The sequence below is a fragment of the Semicossyphus pulcher genome, unplaced genomic scaffold, assembly GCF_022749685.1.
Source record: "Semicossyphus pulcher isolate SPU_LCO1_2020_fin unplaced genomic scaffold, fSemPul1.0.p SCAF_6, whole genome shotgun sequence".
NCBI classification, from domain to species: domain Eukaryota; kingdom Metazoa; phylum Chordata; class Actinopteri; order Labriformes; family Labridae; genus Semicossyphus; species Semicossyphus pulcher.
In genome coordinates, this window is record NW_027211737.1 from 9,187,017 (window position 1) to 9,204,837 (window position 17,821).

The 17,821-nt window shown below is 40.1% G+C and overlaps 2 protein-coding genes across 2 annotated transcripts; one reads left to right on the forward strand and one right to left on the reverse strand.

The window, feature by feature from the left end:
* The first annotated feature begins 1,996 nt into the window (after positions 1-1,996).
* Positions 1,997-7,588, forward strand: LOC138610757 (ras-related protein Rab-27B-like). Its single transcript, XM_069683569.1, has 6 exons — positions 1,997-2,039; positions 2,879-3,051; positions 3,137-3,222; positions 4,964-5,067; positions 5,269-5,392; positions 7,399-7,588. Exons 2-6 carry the CDS (start codon positions 2,899-2,901, stop codon positions 7,586-7,588), a joined length of 657 nt encoding a protein of 218 aa, XP_069539670.1. The 5' UTR covers positions 1,997-2,039; positions 2,879-2,898.
* A 309-nt stretch (positions 7,589-7,897) lies between these two features.
* Positions 7,898-17,636, reverse strand: LOC138610640 (alpha-N-acetylneuraminate alpha-2,8-sialyltransferase ST8SIA3-like). Its single transcript, XM_069683433.1, has 4 exons — positions 17,158-17,636; positions 15,183-15,305; positions 13,550-14,107; positions 7,898-12,345 (listed from the first exon to the last, which is right to left on the reverse strand). Exons 1-4 carry the CDS (start codon positions 17,313-17,315, stop codon positions 12,063-12,065), a joined length of 1,122 nt encoding a protein of 373 aa, XP_069539534.1. The 5' UTR covers positions 17,316-17,636; the 3' UTR covers positions 7,898-12,062.
* Between the last annotated feature and the right edge of the window lie 185 nt (positions 17,637-17,821).

Below are 17,821 nucleotides of genomic sequence, written 5' to 3' on the forward strand. Positions count from 1 at the left end.
GCATTTAAATTAACACAAATTTGCCCTGTGCTAATTTTATTTCAATGAAAAATAAATTAGGGCAACACGGTGGTGCAGTTGTTAGCGTTTGCATGTTCTCCCTCTTGCGTGCGTGGGTTCCCTCCGGGTACTCTGGCTTCCTCACACAGTCCAAAGACATGCTCGTTAGGTTAACTGGTGACTCTAAATTGCCCGTAGGTGTGAATGTGAGCGTGAAAGGTCGTCTGTCTCTATGTCTCAGCCCTGTGATTGACTGTCGATCAGTCCAGGTGTAACCCCGCCTCTCACCCAAAGACAGCTAGGATAGGCTCCAGCTCACCCTGAACAGAAAGAGCGCCATAGATATATATAATATATGGTTGAATAGATCTACTAGAATGAGGAATTTAAGCTGTTGATCAGGGGAGGGTGGAATTGAACCAAGGTGTGAAGGAGTGAGCTTTGATTTATGGGGTAAGAACTCTACCTGTTAAGCTAGACTTAAGGGATTGTTTTTAGTATTTAAATTAACACCATTTTGCCCTGTGCTATTTTAATGGGAAATAAATTAAATGGGGTGTTATCTTTAATATTTCATTAATGGCATTTCAGAGGTTTAGGTTACCTGAACTGGGGCGGCTGTGGCTCAGTGGTAGAGTCAGTCATCTTTCAATCGGAAGGTCGGAGGTTCGATCCCCAGCTCCCTCAGGCTACATGTCGAAGTGTCCTTGGGCAAGACACTGAACCCCAAATTGCTCCCGGTGGCATAGCCAACGGGTATGAATGTGATATTTGATTGACAGTTGGGCACTTTACGTAGCAGCCTCTGCCATCAGTGTATGAATGGGTGAATGTGACATGTAGTGTAAAAGCAGCTTTGAGTGGTCGCAAAGACTAGAAAAGCGCTATATAAGTACAGTCCATTTAACATTTACCATAACTGGAATGGGGAATCCGCACTGTTTGATCGATGGCATGGCAGAGGTTGGAATCAAACCCAGGGCTGGAAGAGTAAACCTTGATGAAGGAGACAGGCGTCCTACCAGGTGAGCTCATCAGTTACTACTCTTTCAGTGAACTGTTTGCAGTTTTGAAATTATAGTAATGCTTTAAAAGATATAACATGGGCAGAGGGTGGCATTGATATACTTAATCAGGAGATTGCTGCATGGTGGTTAGCACCTCTCCCTCTCAGTCAGAGGGCTGGGGGTTCAATTCCCCAGATGGGGGCTTTCTTTACATGATCATAATGTAATTGGAAATATTTATCCTTAAAATTTTCTGCACGACAGCATGGTGGTGAGGTGGTTAGCACTGTTAGCCTGCAGCAAGAAGGTTCTGGGTTTCTGGCTGGCTTGAGTCGATCTGTGTGCAGCTTGAATGTTCTCACTGTGCACATGTGAGTTCTGTGTGGATACTCAAGCTTCCTCCTGGGTGTGGAGTGTTCGAAGCTCTGCCAGAGCGTTAATAATATTCACCAGTTTGTAAATTTCATATTTAACATTTTCCTTTTGGAAATAAGAATATATTGTTTATAAAACGTGCTTTGAATATTCAGTTGAAATCTCCCGTTACCTGATGCGACCTTTACATGTGCCCACTTTATACATTGGGAAAGCAAGTAAATTGGATGAAACAAACTCCAAAATCTTAAGCAGACCTAAATAAAGTCTTTAGGCTCATTGTTTTCATGTTGTTTTCAGATTGTTTAGAAGAGAGGGATTATTTCTCTGAGCCTCAAGAGGTGGAGAATGTTGCCTGGTTGGACGATATCCACACAAATCCACAGAGGCACACATTATTTGTCGACAGGGGACACAATCCAGTTTTAAAGAGCCTTTTTTTCCCCCTCCCATCTCATGAGAAATACCAGAAAACACAAGGTCTGTAAGCACAGCCCCGCTTGTTTCTCACTGGTGAGAAACTCCTCCCTGGATCACATGTGAGAAGGAGGGAAAGGTTCAGGATGGGCCATCGCATCATGATAGTGATTATTTTATTTAATCAGGACAAGTTGAGCTATCTCTGAATGGACGTTGGCACTTCCTGCAGATAAACTGGTAAGGTGTTTTACATTTATTTTGGTCAATTGTTAAACTTTTATGAGTCTGTGGGTATTGAAGAAAATCAGTAAAATGCTGTTTGATAGTGTTTTAGCTCTTGGAAATGTGTTGGTTAGATAAACACAAAGACTGCTGCAGGTTAGAGGGTTTAGTACTCAGCATCTCATTAGTCTGCTAGAGGCAAAGAATTCAATACCATTAATAATGCACGTTGGAAATGACTCCACTTTTCTTGGTTGTATCTCATGTCCTGTCACTGCTGTGGTGTGAGAATTGGAGTTGAATTACTCAAACATTCAGCCAGCAAAAAGATGTTTTTAATGTTGAAAGAAAAGTGAATTGTACAAAGAAAATCTGGTTTCTCAACCACTGCTTTCATAACCAAATCTGATTTGTCATGCTAACTTTATTGGCCTGCCCTGCCGCAGCTGCAAGTGAAACCGAAGCATTGCAGTGACCTGGGTAGCGTCATGCAGTGTTCAGCTGCCTGCCCACAGTCCTTGTAGTCAATAAAAGGAGTTCTGTCTGCCAAACAGGCTGTTTTTTCGCTCAGCAAAGTCTGATAAAACTCTTGACTGCTCATGTGGAAGCCAGCTCCAGTCATGTGCTAGAGCCTCTCTGATCAGGGCCTAATGAGTGGGGAGTTATGACGTCCCGCAAAGCCTGTGCACTAGTCCTGCGCCTCAGACTGAAACTGCAGCTTAGGTGGAAATATTTCACCTTTCTCCTCCATTTACTCTCCCTATAAGTCCTTATTTGACCTAACCTAAACTGTATCTAAACTCTGATGATACATGCTCCATCAAACCAGTACTATGAGTTCACCTCTGTGGCAGGTTGAGCACTCAGCTCCAAAATGGCTGACTGGGACTATGACTACCTGATCAAGCTGCTTGCTCTGGGGGACTCGGGGGTGGGAAAGACCACCTTCCTCTACAGGTACACTGACAACAAGTTCAACCGCAAGTTCACAACCACAGTGGGCATTGACTTCAGGGAAAAGAGAGTGGTAAGTGAAGATAAAGATGTCGAGGCGGACATATACAAGGCCTTGAATGTTGTATTCACAGTGGATGTTTTGTGGTTTGGTTCAGATGTACACAGGGACAGGTGTTGATGGGATGACTGAGAAGAACTTCAAAGTCCACCTTCAGCTTTGGGACACAGCAGGACAAGAAAGGTAAATCAAGGTCATGTTCACACCAGATTTAACATTTCTATCATCATTTATTAATAAGGTATTTGGCCCAATCACTAGTTATGTCTGTTGCGACGCATAGAAATGCATATTTTATTAAGAACCATGGCTTTTTTAAAATTGTAAATGTCTGGCCCTCTAGCCTTCTAAAAGTGTATTTGAATAGGCCTGCTGTACACCATGAGTATGAATGCACTGACTGTTGTACAATTAATGGGACGTTTTTAACTTGAGGGCATATATGTGCGTATATTTTACTTGGTGAAACCAAGAACACAAATTTCTTGCCTCGGCCTGACAATTATGTTTATTTTACTCAGTAAAACATAATTTTTTGCTGTTACAAACCACCAATAAATTCAAACCTTGGGACACGAATTGGCTAATTGGCGTTTTTCATTCAGTAAAAATTACTTGGAATAGTATGAGAAATGTTATAATCAGAAATACAGGACAAAGAGGATGTTACAATCATGCTAGCAGCTCTGCGAGGCTATACATATAATGTGCTTTGAGTTAAATGCTAACACATCAAACTTAAGTGTATTAGTATGCTGACATATGCTAAGTAACACCATGCTAATACTCTAAAATATTTATTGTATAATCTGGGGACTAAGACCACAGTTTAGGCTAGTAGGACTAGACAAACCTCAACATGATGATGACACTAGAGGAAAAGTTAAGGGGTCACTAAAGTATGAACACTTTTACAGTTCATCCTGAGGTGACCATCGGTTTGTGAACCAAATTTTAGGGCAATACACCCAATAGTCTTTAAAGAGGGGGTATTATGCTGTATCACATTTTATGACGTATATAATGTTACAATGTTGGATGTTCAGACTAAACGTGGGTGAAGTTTCAAATCTGTAGGTTAAAGTATGTTGCAGTAATCCCAGGCTTCTCAGCTCAGTCTGCAGGCTGCTGTGAACGCCAGGTTTCAGACAGATTTTTCTACACAATGCACTTTCTGATGTCACAAAGTGCAAAGAGAGCTGGCCGATCAGAAGAAAGTGGGCTTGTAGGGGCGGGGTTTCTTAAAGGGTCAGAGCTGACTGAGTCGTTTCAGGCAGAGGCTGTATGAGGGCCTGCACAGAGCACCAGTGTGAGAATGAGTTTTTTTAACTGTAAATTATGCTAAGCTACTCCACAGGAAGCACAGAGTGAAATATGAAGCTTGAATCTACCACAATACCCCCTCTTTGAGATTTTTCCCAAATGTCAACCTCATGACTAAAAGGTAGTCAGTAGAATACATCCTCTTGGGAGCATGAATGTCTGTACAAAATTCTGTCACAATATGTACAATAGTTGGTGACGCTTGTGAAGACAAGAGATAACCAAAGTCAGTAGGGTTCATCCTCTGGGGAGAATATCTGAACATAAAATCAAGGCAATCCATCCCAACATATTGTGAGACATTTTACTAAACAATTAAACTCATGGGTGCTTTGGACTAAATGGTAGGGAAATACATATTCTGGGGAGCAGGAATTTCTGTTCAAAACTGTGTGCCAATATGACGTTTGAGATATTCAAGTTAAGGCTAAAAGTGTCACCCTGTTTGTGGCACTAGAGCATAAAACGAATAACCAAAGTCAGTAGGGTTAAACCTCTGGGGACTGTGAGTGTCTGTTCCATCCCAAAGTATCCGGGCATGGCTGAAAATCTACACACAGGAGCTTTATACTTGATATGAAGTGTTTCCCTCTGTTTTCAGGTTCCGCAGCCTCACTACAGCTTTCTTCAGAGACGCCATGGGCTTCCTGCTGATGTTCGATTTGACCAATCAGCAAAGTTTCCTCAACGTCAGGAACTGGATGAGTATGTGTCATCTCAGCAGCTGCTCTGCTTCAGATCAATACTCTTTCAGATCAATGTTTTCTCTCCTGTTACCACCAGCACTGAGACACAAACCTTCCTTTTTCAGTCATTGATCACCGTGACTGAGGGAGATTCTGATCTCACTGTGCATGTCTGTTTACATTACACGGGTCTGAAATGACTTCCTCTGTGTTGGTTCAGGTCAGCTACAGGCCAACGCGTACTGCGATAGTCCAGACATCGTGTTGGTGGGCACCAAAGCAGACCTCGGAGATGTGAGGGATGTTCACGCCAGACAGGCCAGAGATCTGGCAGACAGATACGGGTGAGGCCTTACACACATACTATTAGTCAGTTACAGTGAATGGTAAATAAAGGCAGTGTATGAAGTGTGGGGGGATGCTACAGTGCTTACTGTAACTGTAATCCAGACCTTTATGTATATTTGCTTTATTGACAACATTTAATCAGATTTTATATGATGGAAGTCATTCTTTGGGAAATAATGAGACTGAAAGAATAAGATCGCAGATATAAGCAGCCGAAAATAAGTTTTCTCCGAAGGGTGTCTGGGCTCAGCCTTAGAGGTAGGGTAATGAGCTCAGACATCCGGAGGGAGCTCAGAGTAGAGCCGCTACTCCTTCACATTGAAAGGAGCCAGTTGAGGTGGTTCAGACATCTGATTAGGATGCCTCCTGGGCGCCTCCCTTTGGAGTTTTTACGGTCTCGTCTAACTGTGAGGTGACCGCGGGGCAGACCCAGAGCTCGCTGGAGGGATTATATATCCATTTTGGCCTGGGAACAGAATCCTCCAGGAGGAGCTTGAAAACGCTGCTGGGGAGAGGGACGCATGGGTACACCTAGCCTGTTGCCACCGTGTTTCGGCCCCGGATAAATTGAAGATAATAGATGGATGGATGGATATATGAAAGAAAAGAGTCAGATTTAAAGCAGGGTTTTAAACAGATTTTAGCATCATTCCTCTGAGTTGAACCACCTGCCTCCACACTAAAGGTCAAAAAGAAACTACAACCTTTTGCCAAAAAAGGTGGGATTCAAGGCTCTGTAAATAAAATATGTAGTTTAATGACAAAGTTATCACTTTCTTTGATAAACAGACAAATTTTGTATTAATAAATAAGTATTCCTGCACTTAACAAGTTTCTAGGACTTTTCACAGCACAGATTATTCAACAGCTCGGGATATTGATGAAATCAGATTTCTTAGTTTCTTAATTGAGTCAGAATTCAAAATTGTTCGGTTTTACTGTTGCTCAACGCAACTAAATAAAATCTTTAACATGAATTACGATTGTATTTAATGTACTTATACCCGTGCCAGTCGATCTATGTGAATGTAAAGCTGCAATAATGAGTCACAAAGCTATTGTGAGTTTTTTTCAGACAGAAATGCCCCAAATTCACTGGTTATACACTGGACTTTTGCTGACTCAGTCTGCCGACCACTCAAAGCGCTTTTACACTTCATGTCACATTCACCCTTTCACACTCACATTGACACACTGATGGCAAAGTGCAGTTCAGTCAGATCTATGCCCATTCATACCTGATGGGGAGCAATTTGGGGTTCAGTGTCTTGCCACTTCGATATGTGACTGTAGCGGTCAGGGAACCGACCACCGACCTTCCGACTGAGAGACGACCGACTCTACCACTGAGCCACAGCTGCCCCTAATTAGCTTTAAAGGTCTAACTTTATAATTACGCTATATCATCTTTCATGAGTGTTATTCTCTCTTTAAATTTTGATCACAATATTTTCTCAACATGCCAGAGATGGCCAAGCACTAAATACAGAAGATGACACTTTCTCCTGTCTCCAGTACACCACAGGATGGTGCTAGTGATCTGTTTTCAACCCTTCTCCTCTAATCTTCCTCCTCCAGGGGGTTTTATTATTTAATTTAGCACAGTGGTTTCCAACCTGTGGGTCAGGGCCTCCAAAGGGATCACAAGATAAGCATTGGAGGTCACAGGACTAGTGAAAGAATTTAATAGAAAAACAACTTCCAGTTATCTATTTAGACATTCCCTATTTACTTTCCAGATCAAGTAGTGAAAAGTTGAACTGCTTCAGGCCTATTAAATAATTAAAGAATGAAACAATATGGGACTATTTAGGACTAAGACAGATGCAAGCTGAGACAAGGGTTAAAAGTAGTTTTTACTCTTTAAGCAGGACAAAAAAAGGATGTGAGGCACCGATTTAGAAGTTGCGCAACCCAAATAAACAATAAAATATCAGCTTATGTTTTTATCCATGCCCTGCTATCCTGTCTCATAAAATACATCCTTCTCTGTTTTCGTCAGTATTCCCTACTTTGAGACCAGTGCCATGACGGGTGTTGACGTGGACCAGGCAGTAACCACCCTTCTGGACCTCGTGATGAAGAGGATGGAGCAGAGCAGTTATGTAGGCCCAAGCTCTGAACCCAACGGCAGCCCTGCCACCAGCAATGAAGTGGAGGAGGCGCCTGTGAGGAGAAGGTGTGCCTGCTAATGTTGTCACCAGCAGCTCCATTTATTAGTGTTTTTAAAAATGCGGCTGTTGTCTGGAGCTTGACGAAAGTGCCTGCTTGAGAGGAGTAATACTTTGTAAATCTGGTCCATTTACGCTTGGTATTCAATGTCTGTTATGTTATTTATTCTCAGCCTGTGCATTGTTAAGTGAGGACAAGAGGAAGGAGAGAATGAGGACAAACTTTGAAGACTGTATATAGTAACTGAAAATAGGTGTTGTAAAAAATTGGGATGTTTTAAAGACAATTAGTGGTTGTTATTCTGCAAAAAAAAGTCAATTATCTTCAAATAGGTCATACCAGAGAAAAATACTGTTTTATTTGACACATTAGGCATTGATGGAAGGAATATGCAGGCACATAACGTATATTTATCATGGAGCATAATCAAAAAACATTTAAGACATGGTTACATTTCTTATATGTATGATCGTTTTTGTTAGAACAACCAAGATAGCAAAGTCCCTTACATGATTTATGACTTTTATACGACATGTACATAAGCAGCCAAGCTTTTTTATGCGTTATGGAACATAGTTGCCATGCAGATCGAACACAAGTACAAGAATGTTAAAGGGTTGTTGGAACGACTCCTGTATGGTGCTGCATTTGGAATAAAAACACTTAATGGTTAAGTTATGCATGTCGCTGTCATGTCATTTAAATGTAATGCACAAAAAGTTATACGGTTATTCTGACTGGAATTACAATCCTCACAGACTTTGTTAGCATCGGTTTTGTTTACACACATTCTACACATTGATTGTTGAAATTAAGAGATGCCTTTTGGAGAAGGAAAATGTCCAGCACTCACGTGAACGCCAGCAGATTATTCAAACAAATCGATCTATAGGAGGACATTCATGGAGTCACAAATAAATTCCACCACGATACTTTGGCTGCAGCCAAAAAAGCAAAAGATTTAAATGATGTTTGTGCCACAAAAAGTGATATTAAACATCAAATTTAACACCAAAAAGGGATATTACACTTAATCTACAATAATACTCAGTAAACATACAGCATCCAAAATAAATCTGTATGAAGCTAAAGTAACATTTCTCCTTTTGAACAAATGGTCTTTGGTGTACCTACAAAACATTCCTAATGAAGGGACTAATGATCCATAAACGACACATCTATGACATCAAGTAAAATGGCCTAGAGTTCAGCTATTCAAACTTTTCAATCAGATATGTGTTTTCATGGTCGTTGTAGTGACTGAACTGTGATTTGAAGACGAGACGCAAAAGTTAACGGTCAAAGAAGTGTTGCCCGAGGAGACAGACGAAAAAAGAAAGGCTTTGTGTGGGGGACAGGATGGCAGGGGAATGGCTGCCACACTGATTCTGAGTGAGCACAAAAGCACCCTACATCTGAATGACTGCATTGCTCTGTGTACTTAAACTCAGTCTAAGCAAGAATTTGCAGCAAGGAGCACATGTCAGAGGGTCATGAGTCGGTCATGTGGCCAGCTTTCAGTGTTTGGGCCCAGTCGCCTGAACCCCAGATCCACTCTGCTTCGGTCTGGCAATACTGGGTGGACGCTTTATTGAAGATTATCTACATTTACAAAAAATAAAGCTTGTTCATTTTTAAGTTGATCTGTAAATGTTTGGTCCCATGTGGAATATAGCGGTAGGTTTCTTTTTTAGCCTTCAAACATCTGTCATACAAAGACTCTGGTGAAACTCTTAAGGAAAACATCACCAGGAATACAAACAATAGCAAAGAACTAAATTTTTCCCTCAAAACAATCTTCAAAAAGGTTGTAAAAAACTAGCCTAAAAGATTTGTTAGTGCCTCGCATGCAATGCCGTTTAAATGGATCATGCTCATTATACAAGATGCAGTTACTCATATAACATTCGTTCATTTCTCTGTTTTAGGTCACAAATGCTGGAATTGATATGGTTTCATGACGATTAAATAACTTTCCCCCCTTCAACAAAAGCTCCTTTTATAAATATTGTATTTCTTCTTTATTATATATGTCATTAAAAGTGTGTGGTTAACCTCAGATCTGTTGTTGGTATTGACTAATTGAAGAAACTGTCCAAAATGTTGTATTTCCTGATTTTTTTTAGCCACGCTAGTGCCTTTATGTAAGTCACAAGATCGTATCGCAAATTCAAACTTGGCTTGTGTTTACTCAGTAGAAAGTTACACTAAATTAAAAACATTTTCAGCACAAAAAAATAGTTCTTACATAAATATTAGTTTCTAAACTTTAACACCTACATAACCGCCAGGTGTAACTGTAACGCAGCTAACTGAACCAACTGGCGAAGCTAGCTGTACCTTGCTAGCATATGACCTGTTATCATTTAAGAATAAAAGAGATAATATGATACATCTTAACTGTGTAACAATGTAAACTTTGTAAACATAAATTACCCAATTCACCTCATTTACGATATGTAAATGTACCAGTAAAGTTGCCAAATAACATCAGCTAGGTTAGCATAATCAGGTATCAGCTAATCATGCTAAACTGTATAGCTTTCTACTACTAGCTTGACTCAGAATTAAGTAGGCCTATTGATCTATTCAGGTGTAAAACACAAAGGCATAGCCTACCTACATTAACTAAGGTTTTTTAGTTGCCTATCCTGCTAAACGTTTTTCCTTTAGAAGTAATATTACAGTTTAAATGAATGAAGTCTTTGCTTGCTTAGGTTTTATGCTAAACTGTCAACGAAATACCTGACGACCAGTCCAGGGTGTACCCCGCCTTTCACCCAATGACAGCTGGGATAGGCCCCCCGCGACCCGGTAGCTATAGATAATGGATGGATGATGGATGTTAATGAAATACATTGACAGTTTGTAAAATGGGCTTATTTGCTTTCTTGTGAGAGTTCGTTAAGAAGACGGATGCCGTTCTTATGTCTGTAGATCAAGTATAAAGCTGGAGCCAGAAGCTAGTTAGCTTAGCTTAGCATACTTTAAAGACTGGATACTGAAAATTTGAAAACAAAAAGCTAGTCTGGCTCTGTCAGAAGATTACTACCAAAACCTTTAAAGCCCAGTCGTTAACATCTGACAACTTGTTTGTTTAAACCATACCAACAAAGTGTTTTTGATGAGTTCCTATTTCTTGGCTGTGAGCAGTGACTGAGGTTTTTTCATCACCTTGATTTTGTAACTCACTTGTTTGAAACTAACTAGTTGGAAATAAACGCTCACACACAAACATGGATTTACAAATAGTTCTGATACAGCTTCAGCCCAAGTTTGTGACTCTCTGAAACAAACCCAGGAGGCTTTTTAAGAAAGAATGTCCTTATTATTTAATTTGTGCAAAAAGAGCCAAACTTAAAGAATTTAATGACTATTCTTAAAGGAGAAAATATGTAATTTTCAGTTTCCCAGATAGGAATAAGAGTGGCATATAGAGTTACAGGTTAAAAATCTGTTTTTATTATGCAGATGACCAAATATTGTCTTATCCAGATATTTGAAAGAGACTCGAGAAGTACCTTAAAAACAGCTGTAAACGAATTTTAGGGTTTTCTAGGCGGCTAACAAAGCTCTGTGACCTAAACATAGCCGCTAGCGTGGCTAAAGACCTGTAGTCTTCTATGCGGATATTTCAAATGTCTTGTAGTCTCAGAACCTAATGTAGGCTGATACCACTTTCTAGATTTCAAGATTGTAATCACAACACACCATCGTCTGTCCATGAATTTATGGCTTATTGTTGGAATGTAGATTATTATTCCAAAAATCTGAAGAATCTCAGCAAAATTTGAAGTGGACAGTCACACTGTCTACAGAGAATAAAAGACACACAAGTATATTTATAGATATATATAGAGTACAGTCTTGTAAACAAATACCATCGTCCAGAGTAGTGCAGATTGTCTGACACCTCATGGGGGGAGAAAAGGCCTGAAAACAGGAACTGCACCTCTCTTGAGGCATTGAATCTGATTACAAAAAAACACTGATCTAACTCCTTCCCTGAGATTAGGCAGTGATTTCAGTGTACAGAATCAGTATACTGTTGTAGAAGGCGATTAATCAATCAATACTGTGTCAAACAGAACTGGAAGATTTAACTGTTGGTGTTTCCACAGCTGAATCCCTTGCAGACTCCACTTAAAATAGACGCTTGTTCAGTTCGAGCTGTTTAGCCACGGCCATCAGCCATGCAAAGGAGAGTAATGGAAGCAACTGAGCAGCATAAAAGTTTAACTGTGGTACTGAAGACAACAACAAACTGGATGAGTAACAACGCTGTGATACGACTGTGATTCACATCCCAAGTGAGCCTGACATCTTTATGTGAAATTACAGCGTGATGTGAGTGTGTGTTTGTGAAATGAGGGTGTCAAAAATTGCCTTATACTAATCATGCATTGTGAGCCACAACAGAAGTTTGAGCTGAGCTGATGTATCTGTGTCACCGTCTCTGGAGTCACCTCTTAATCCATCCAGTGCGTTGTGTGTCTACGAGCAGTGTGTCAGGCTGAGTTTGATCACGCCTTCCCGGTGCAGCTTGTAGAGCAGCTTGAACTCGCTGGGCAGCTGGTGGGTCTCCTGCCACTTGGTGGTAAATTTGGTCCCTTTCTTATCGTAGTAGTGGTAAGGCAGGTCCTTGCCCGTGTTGGGGTCCCAGCCGAAGGGCCAGAAGCCGTAAAGATGGATCTCGTCGCACATGGCTGAGGCCAACGTGTACATGAGGATTCCAGTGCTGAGGCGTTTGGGGGAGAGGTTTTTAGTCTTCCAGTATCTGTGAGGGAGAAAGACAAGTCAGTCATCAAAATTAATCCAAGTGAAAATTCCATGATTATTCCTAAAGCAACCTAGCCAACCATAATAACATTTCCATTATGACGTTCCTCATGTGGTCTTTTTTATTTTTCCTGCTAGTAAAAGTATGTGATTGTGATTTTATCATTTTCAACACTTTTTTGGATTTTTCATTTTTATTTAATTAATTCTCTTTAAGCTCCTACTATCAATACTTTCAAATAAGAAACTGAATAAATAGATAAATAAATAATCTATAAATAGATAAATAGATGCGAAAAAAATGGTGGCTTGTAGTGACAAACCCAACTCTGCAGCTCCTCTCGTCTCTGTACAACAATCTTGCAGCAGGTTGTATTTTGTGTTTTCCTGCCTGCAAATGAACTTTTTTGCTCTCATCAGAGTTGCTTCTGGAGCCGCAGCATTAAGCTGCCAAAAAGCAAGATATGTCAAAGTGGTGGAGACCAAAAACAGAGGTAAAAGGAGGGTGAATATTGGATTTGCATTCATCAAATGGCCAGAAAGAGGACTCCCAAGTAAATGATACTCCTTATTAGCTGGATGTGAAGAAATCTGGCAATATCTTTAAAGATTAGAATATGTGTTTACAGCTATTTTCCACTGCCAGCAATGGGCTAAAATGATCGGTTTAACTGCAAATTACCCCAAATAAGGTATCACATAGGCAAATATAATCCTGCTGGCTTCAAAGTACTGAAATGTAAGTAACTAAAGAAATGTTAAAGCAGCTGTGAAGAACTTTCATTATAAGCCGTTTTTGGCGGCACCGCAGACGAAGCAGTACCTCTTACTTTTTTGCTAATCCTGCCCTGAGTCAAAAATCTCTTCCTGTTTACTTTAAGCTTTAACTTACTGCTCGCTCTGAAAATGTAACTCTGTCGCGCCTTTTTTGTGCGCTGTCCTTCGCTTAGTCAGAATCTGACCTGGCGACAAGCAATCAAAATACCGATACAGAAAGTCACTCTTCTAGCTGATGCTCTGTTTTGCTTTTGTAAGTCATATAGAGCCATCAGTACTGAATTAAAGCTGTTTTATAACCAATTAAAACTGTTTACTGCAGGCAAATGTGTATGTACAGTTTAATTTAAACTCAAAATATCTTGCTAAACTATCATAACTGACTTTAGATGACTGAATCTAAACAATCAGAACAACAGTCCTACTTGTTGACATCATGCATGATGTTTCCCGGCCAGGCCAGTTCCACCTTCAGTTGGCCCTTGTGCTCCACAAAGAAGTCCACCAGGGTGCGGGTTACTGTGGCTGAGGTATGAAGGAAGAAGGCGGGGATCCACAGGATGGCTCCCTCCAGCTTCTTCAGGTTGAGGAAGAAGTTATTCCTGTCTTGAATGGTCAGCAGGTTATTGTAGTACCTCTCCAGGATGCTGGGGTTGAAGGTGGTCAGGTTGGTCTTCTTGCCCACGTCCTTGGAGTAGACCTCAGTTGGGGCGAAGTTGCAGCGGAAGACAAAGTCGGCCTGGTCGATCTCTGGGCCGCAGTGGCTGCCTGTCAGGATGCCGCTGTTGCCCACAACAGAGCAGATGCTATAGTGCTTGTTGTGGATGGGAGAGGTGTCTGGGAGAAGGGACTTGAAGTTGTTGCTGATGGAGAAGACATACTTGTGGCTGGAGTAGTCAAAGTGCATCAGCTGGCCGACACGCACGCTGTCCTTTGTGAGGGAGAAGTTTTTAGGAATGTCGATGTAGTTGAAGATATCTTTCCTGAAAGATGAAAAACAATTGTTACACACAGCGATAGGAGATCTACCCTAATATGTATGGGCCCAAAAATGCAAAGACACCCATTTCACAAGACAACAGCCTCATTATATAGACATATGATGCAGCCACAAGACATGGCGTATGAGTGCAAAGCAATGACTTACTGTGATGGTGTTTATAGAGTTTGAAAAGATCAAAAGAATATTTTATTAGTTGATCCACAGAAAAGTCAGTGACTACTTTGATGTCTATTTGTTTTCAACCACAAATGCAAAACTTATGACAGCCCCGGGTTATATGTACACATCCTGTTTTCTCTTTTTTATGCATCTTTTTATATTTTGGGGTTAAGAATAGGTTCTCTGGGAAATAACGATGATTTTTAAACTGTTTGAAATTTTATAGATTATATTATTACGTAATGAAAATAATAGATAGTTGCAGCCATTAAAATGGAGATATTAAACCATATATTTAACCAACAACTGAATGCATTAGGAAATAGGAAATTTAGGACATTGCTAATGGATGCAGACATAGGTATTAAACTACAAAATAAGAAACACAATGCTAAAAAAATGATATGTAACCTTTAAAAATCCCTTGTCATGCCCAGTCTAAAGATGGCAGGATCTAGTTTCAGCCTCCTTCGCTTGAAGGAACAGATCACCACCATATGTTTGACTGTAGATCTTGCACAAAACAAGCATTGTGAGTGTCTGTTTTGGCTCCGGGTAATTGTGACGGCATTTCTAACTATGAAAGAAATATTTTTACAGCGTGGTATAAGTACTTTAACTTTAGTAAAGGACTTAATTATTTCCTCCAGTGCTGCTGTGTGCTAATGTAGAGGCTCTTCAACACAAAAGCTACTTTCTTCAACAGTGTTGAAGTGTCCAAGATGTTGGTCAAATTAGGACTATTTCCTTGAACAACATGGCCACTTTGCTCACCAGACTTCAACTTCAACAGAGCAAAACCCTACCTACTGTATTTCCTGCAGGATGACTGATACTATGAAGTGGAAAACCTTAAAAACATGGAGTAGCAAGTGTTCAGAATTAAAATCTCTTACCTCTGCTGATAAAAAGCTGTCTTGTTGAACTTCCATTTGGACGGTTTTCCTTGGAGCTCCTCATTCAGGGCATTAGTTAAGGGGATGAAAGAGGGGTCCAGGAAATTCATGGCAAACTGAGACCTGTCAAATACAATCATAAAAACATAATTATGAAACTCTCTGTCGTTGTATAGAGTAGACAATATTTGCCAGCGGTATTAAGATGAGAAGAGGTTTTCTGAGTTATTTAAACATACATCTTCAAGTTCAGAAAAACTGTAAGTTGTAATAATAACACTTTTCAATCTTTTAAATGTAACAGCTATTTAAAAATAAAAAAGTGCTTTATAGTGTTCTTTATACATTTGATCTGGTATCACTTTCTAACAAGAGTCCCTACAGGTTTAATAATAGATTATAAATCATTTACTCATGTTTTAGATCACTTGCAGACAACTTTTGGGTTACAAGTTTTTGGAAATGTCCTCTGACTGGTCGGACCACTTGAACACTTCCATCATCTAATAAAGGGCTGCATTGGATCTGCACCAAAATCTATTTATTGACAATTCACTGACATTTACAATGGATGATAATAGCAAAACCCTTCCATTGTGACATATGGGCAATGGATTACGAACATTTATAGGTTAATAAAGCTACTATGTATGACCCTTTTATTAAAAAGCTGTACCCACCCTCTAAATGGAAATCTTGTGTTTGCTGGATGTTGTGGAGACAGTTTTCTCTATACAGTTGAGTTGTTCCGTCTATGGACATTGTGTCTGACATTGGTGGAAGTACTTTTACTCAAGGACAATTAACAATATGGCAGTAATGCTCACTCATATCTGAATCCATGGAGAGCCAACAATGAGTCCTAGCAATTGTTCGTGAGAAAATTAATTATTTACGTACGTACCTACGTAATTATTAGATGTTGTATTCTAAATCTCAATTTTAAAAGTTACTTTAGAAATCAAATACAAGTATCGTACAGTGAAAAAGTTGCTAGTTGATTAAATTAGTGATCTAAACCAATAGCCTACTAATGGCTAAATGGTTTAAATAGTTAGCTAAAACGAATGGATAAATAATAGTTAAAGTAGCTAAATAAAGAAATGAATAAATGGTTGAAATATTTCAGGTTTAAATATTGAACTAAGTATAAAATGGATAATAATAAATAAATGGTTGAATAAATTGGCTAAAAGTAAGTAAGCCTAATGGATACAATGTTTTAAAATTTATGTTAGAGCATAGAACAGTTAAAATTTCAGGCTTAAGTAACATGTTTTAAATTTGGCTAATAGCAAATTAGCTTAGCTTACAGTTGAAATTGTTAACTAAAGTATAAATGGTTGAATTTGTTAGCCAAAAGTAATGGATAAACGATTGTAAAACATAAAGTAATGGGTAAACTGTTAAAATGGTTAGCCTAATGGATAGGCTATAGCTAACAAGTAGCCTATAACAGGATAAAATAGTTAGCCAAAGCAGCCTATATATTTTAAAGAAATAGGTTTTACATACGGATGAAGTAATTTGTGAAAATGAATTGATAAACGGTTGATTGATAAATATTTGCTTCATTCCAAGTGGAACAACCAGGATTGCTGACCAAACCTCCCCAAAGATTCAAACGTAATTTTTTGAGAAAAAAAAATATACCTATTGTGACATTATCCACTTTTTGACATTCACTGTAAAATTAGAACATGAATCATAATAGGTGTGAATCAATTAAGGGGTACATGAATTCATCAACAGGGTTGTGGGGGTACGTCAGGCCAAAAAGGTGGTTAACACATAGTACACTGTGCAACGCCCAGGGAAACAGCATCAGCACCTCGGACAGCTCACTGTTTGATTGACAGGAAGCATTTGGCCCAAATTGAATAGAAGTTGATGAGTAAATCTTGCACACAAGGCCTGACTCCTATGTTTATTTACAGCAAAATACAATCTGCTACACAAAAATTGTATTACTCACCGAAATCCTGCATGAAACATTATCCTCGGGCCTCCCATGTAGTATTTAGAGGAAGAGAAGAGACTGTCTTTTCTTAGGGACACATAGCTGATGAGCGACAGTATGAGCACAGCGACGCACAGAATAACCAAACCCAGGGCCTTGGCGATGCGGACCATCTTGGTAGCGTTTTCATTCCCTGTATGTAGCTGCAGCGAGGCGTTGGCCTATGTTGTCATCGCCGGGACTGCACACTGCTGCTACCCGTCTGCAAGACACAGACAAACCGGCGCTCATCGGCTCATATAATCGTATAAAATGGACGGCTGGTGGTGGTCGGCTGCATGGTGAAGATGTCTCGGCTCGGCCCGCTCTCATTCCTCCGCCTGACTGCTGCTTCACACTACGCTGCGGCTCCCCTCCAGGCTGCCGGTTTAATCAAGGAGATGGAGCAGAAATGCGTGTCAACACATCCAACCCAGCTAACAGACAAGCCCCCTCCACAGCCACCACCAGCAGCCTCACCACCACCTCCACCCCCTCTCGCTTACACACACACGCACGCGCGCGCACACACACACTGAGCCAGGCTTCTCCGCAGCTCCCAGCATAAAGGAAAGCTTGTGCAATAATAAATTGAATGGGACAGAAATAAAGAGATGGGGGAGAAAAGATGGGATGAATA

Bases quoted from the DNA above. Each gene is read 5' to 3' on its own strand.
- LOC138610757 (XM_069683569.1), top strand. From the start codon at position 2,899: ATGGCTGACTGGGACTATGACTACCTGATCAAGCTGCTTGCTCTGGGG. The intron at 3,223-4,963 runs GTAAATCAAGGT...CTCTGTTTTCAG, and splicing joins GACACAGCAGGACAAGAAAG to GTTCCGCAGCCTCACTACAG. The intron at 5,068-5,268 runs GTATGTGTCATC...GTGTTGGTTCAG, and splicing joins CAACGTCAGGAACTGGATGA to GTCAGCTACAGGCCAACGCG.
- LOC138610640 (XM_069683433.1), bottom strand. From the start codon at position 17,315: ATGGTCCGCATCGCCAAGGCCCTGGGTTTGGTTATTCTGTGCGTCGCT. The intron at 14,108-15,182 runs GTAAGAGATTTT...TTCATCTTTCAG, and splicing joins ACAGCTTTTTATCAGCAGAG to GAAAGATATCTTCAACTACA. The intron at 12,346-13,549 runs GTAGGACTGTTG...TCTCCCTCACAG, and splicing joins ATCATGCATGATGTCAACAA to ATACTGGAAGACTAAAAACC.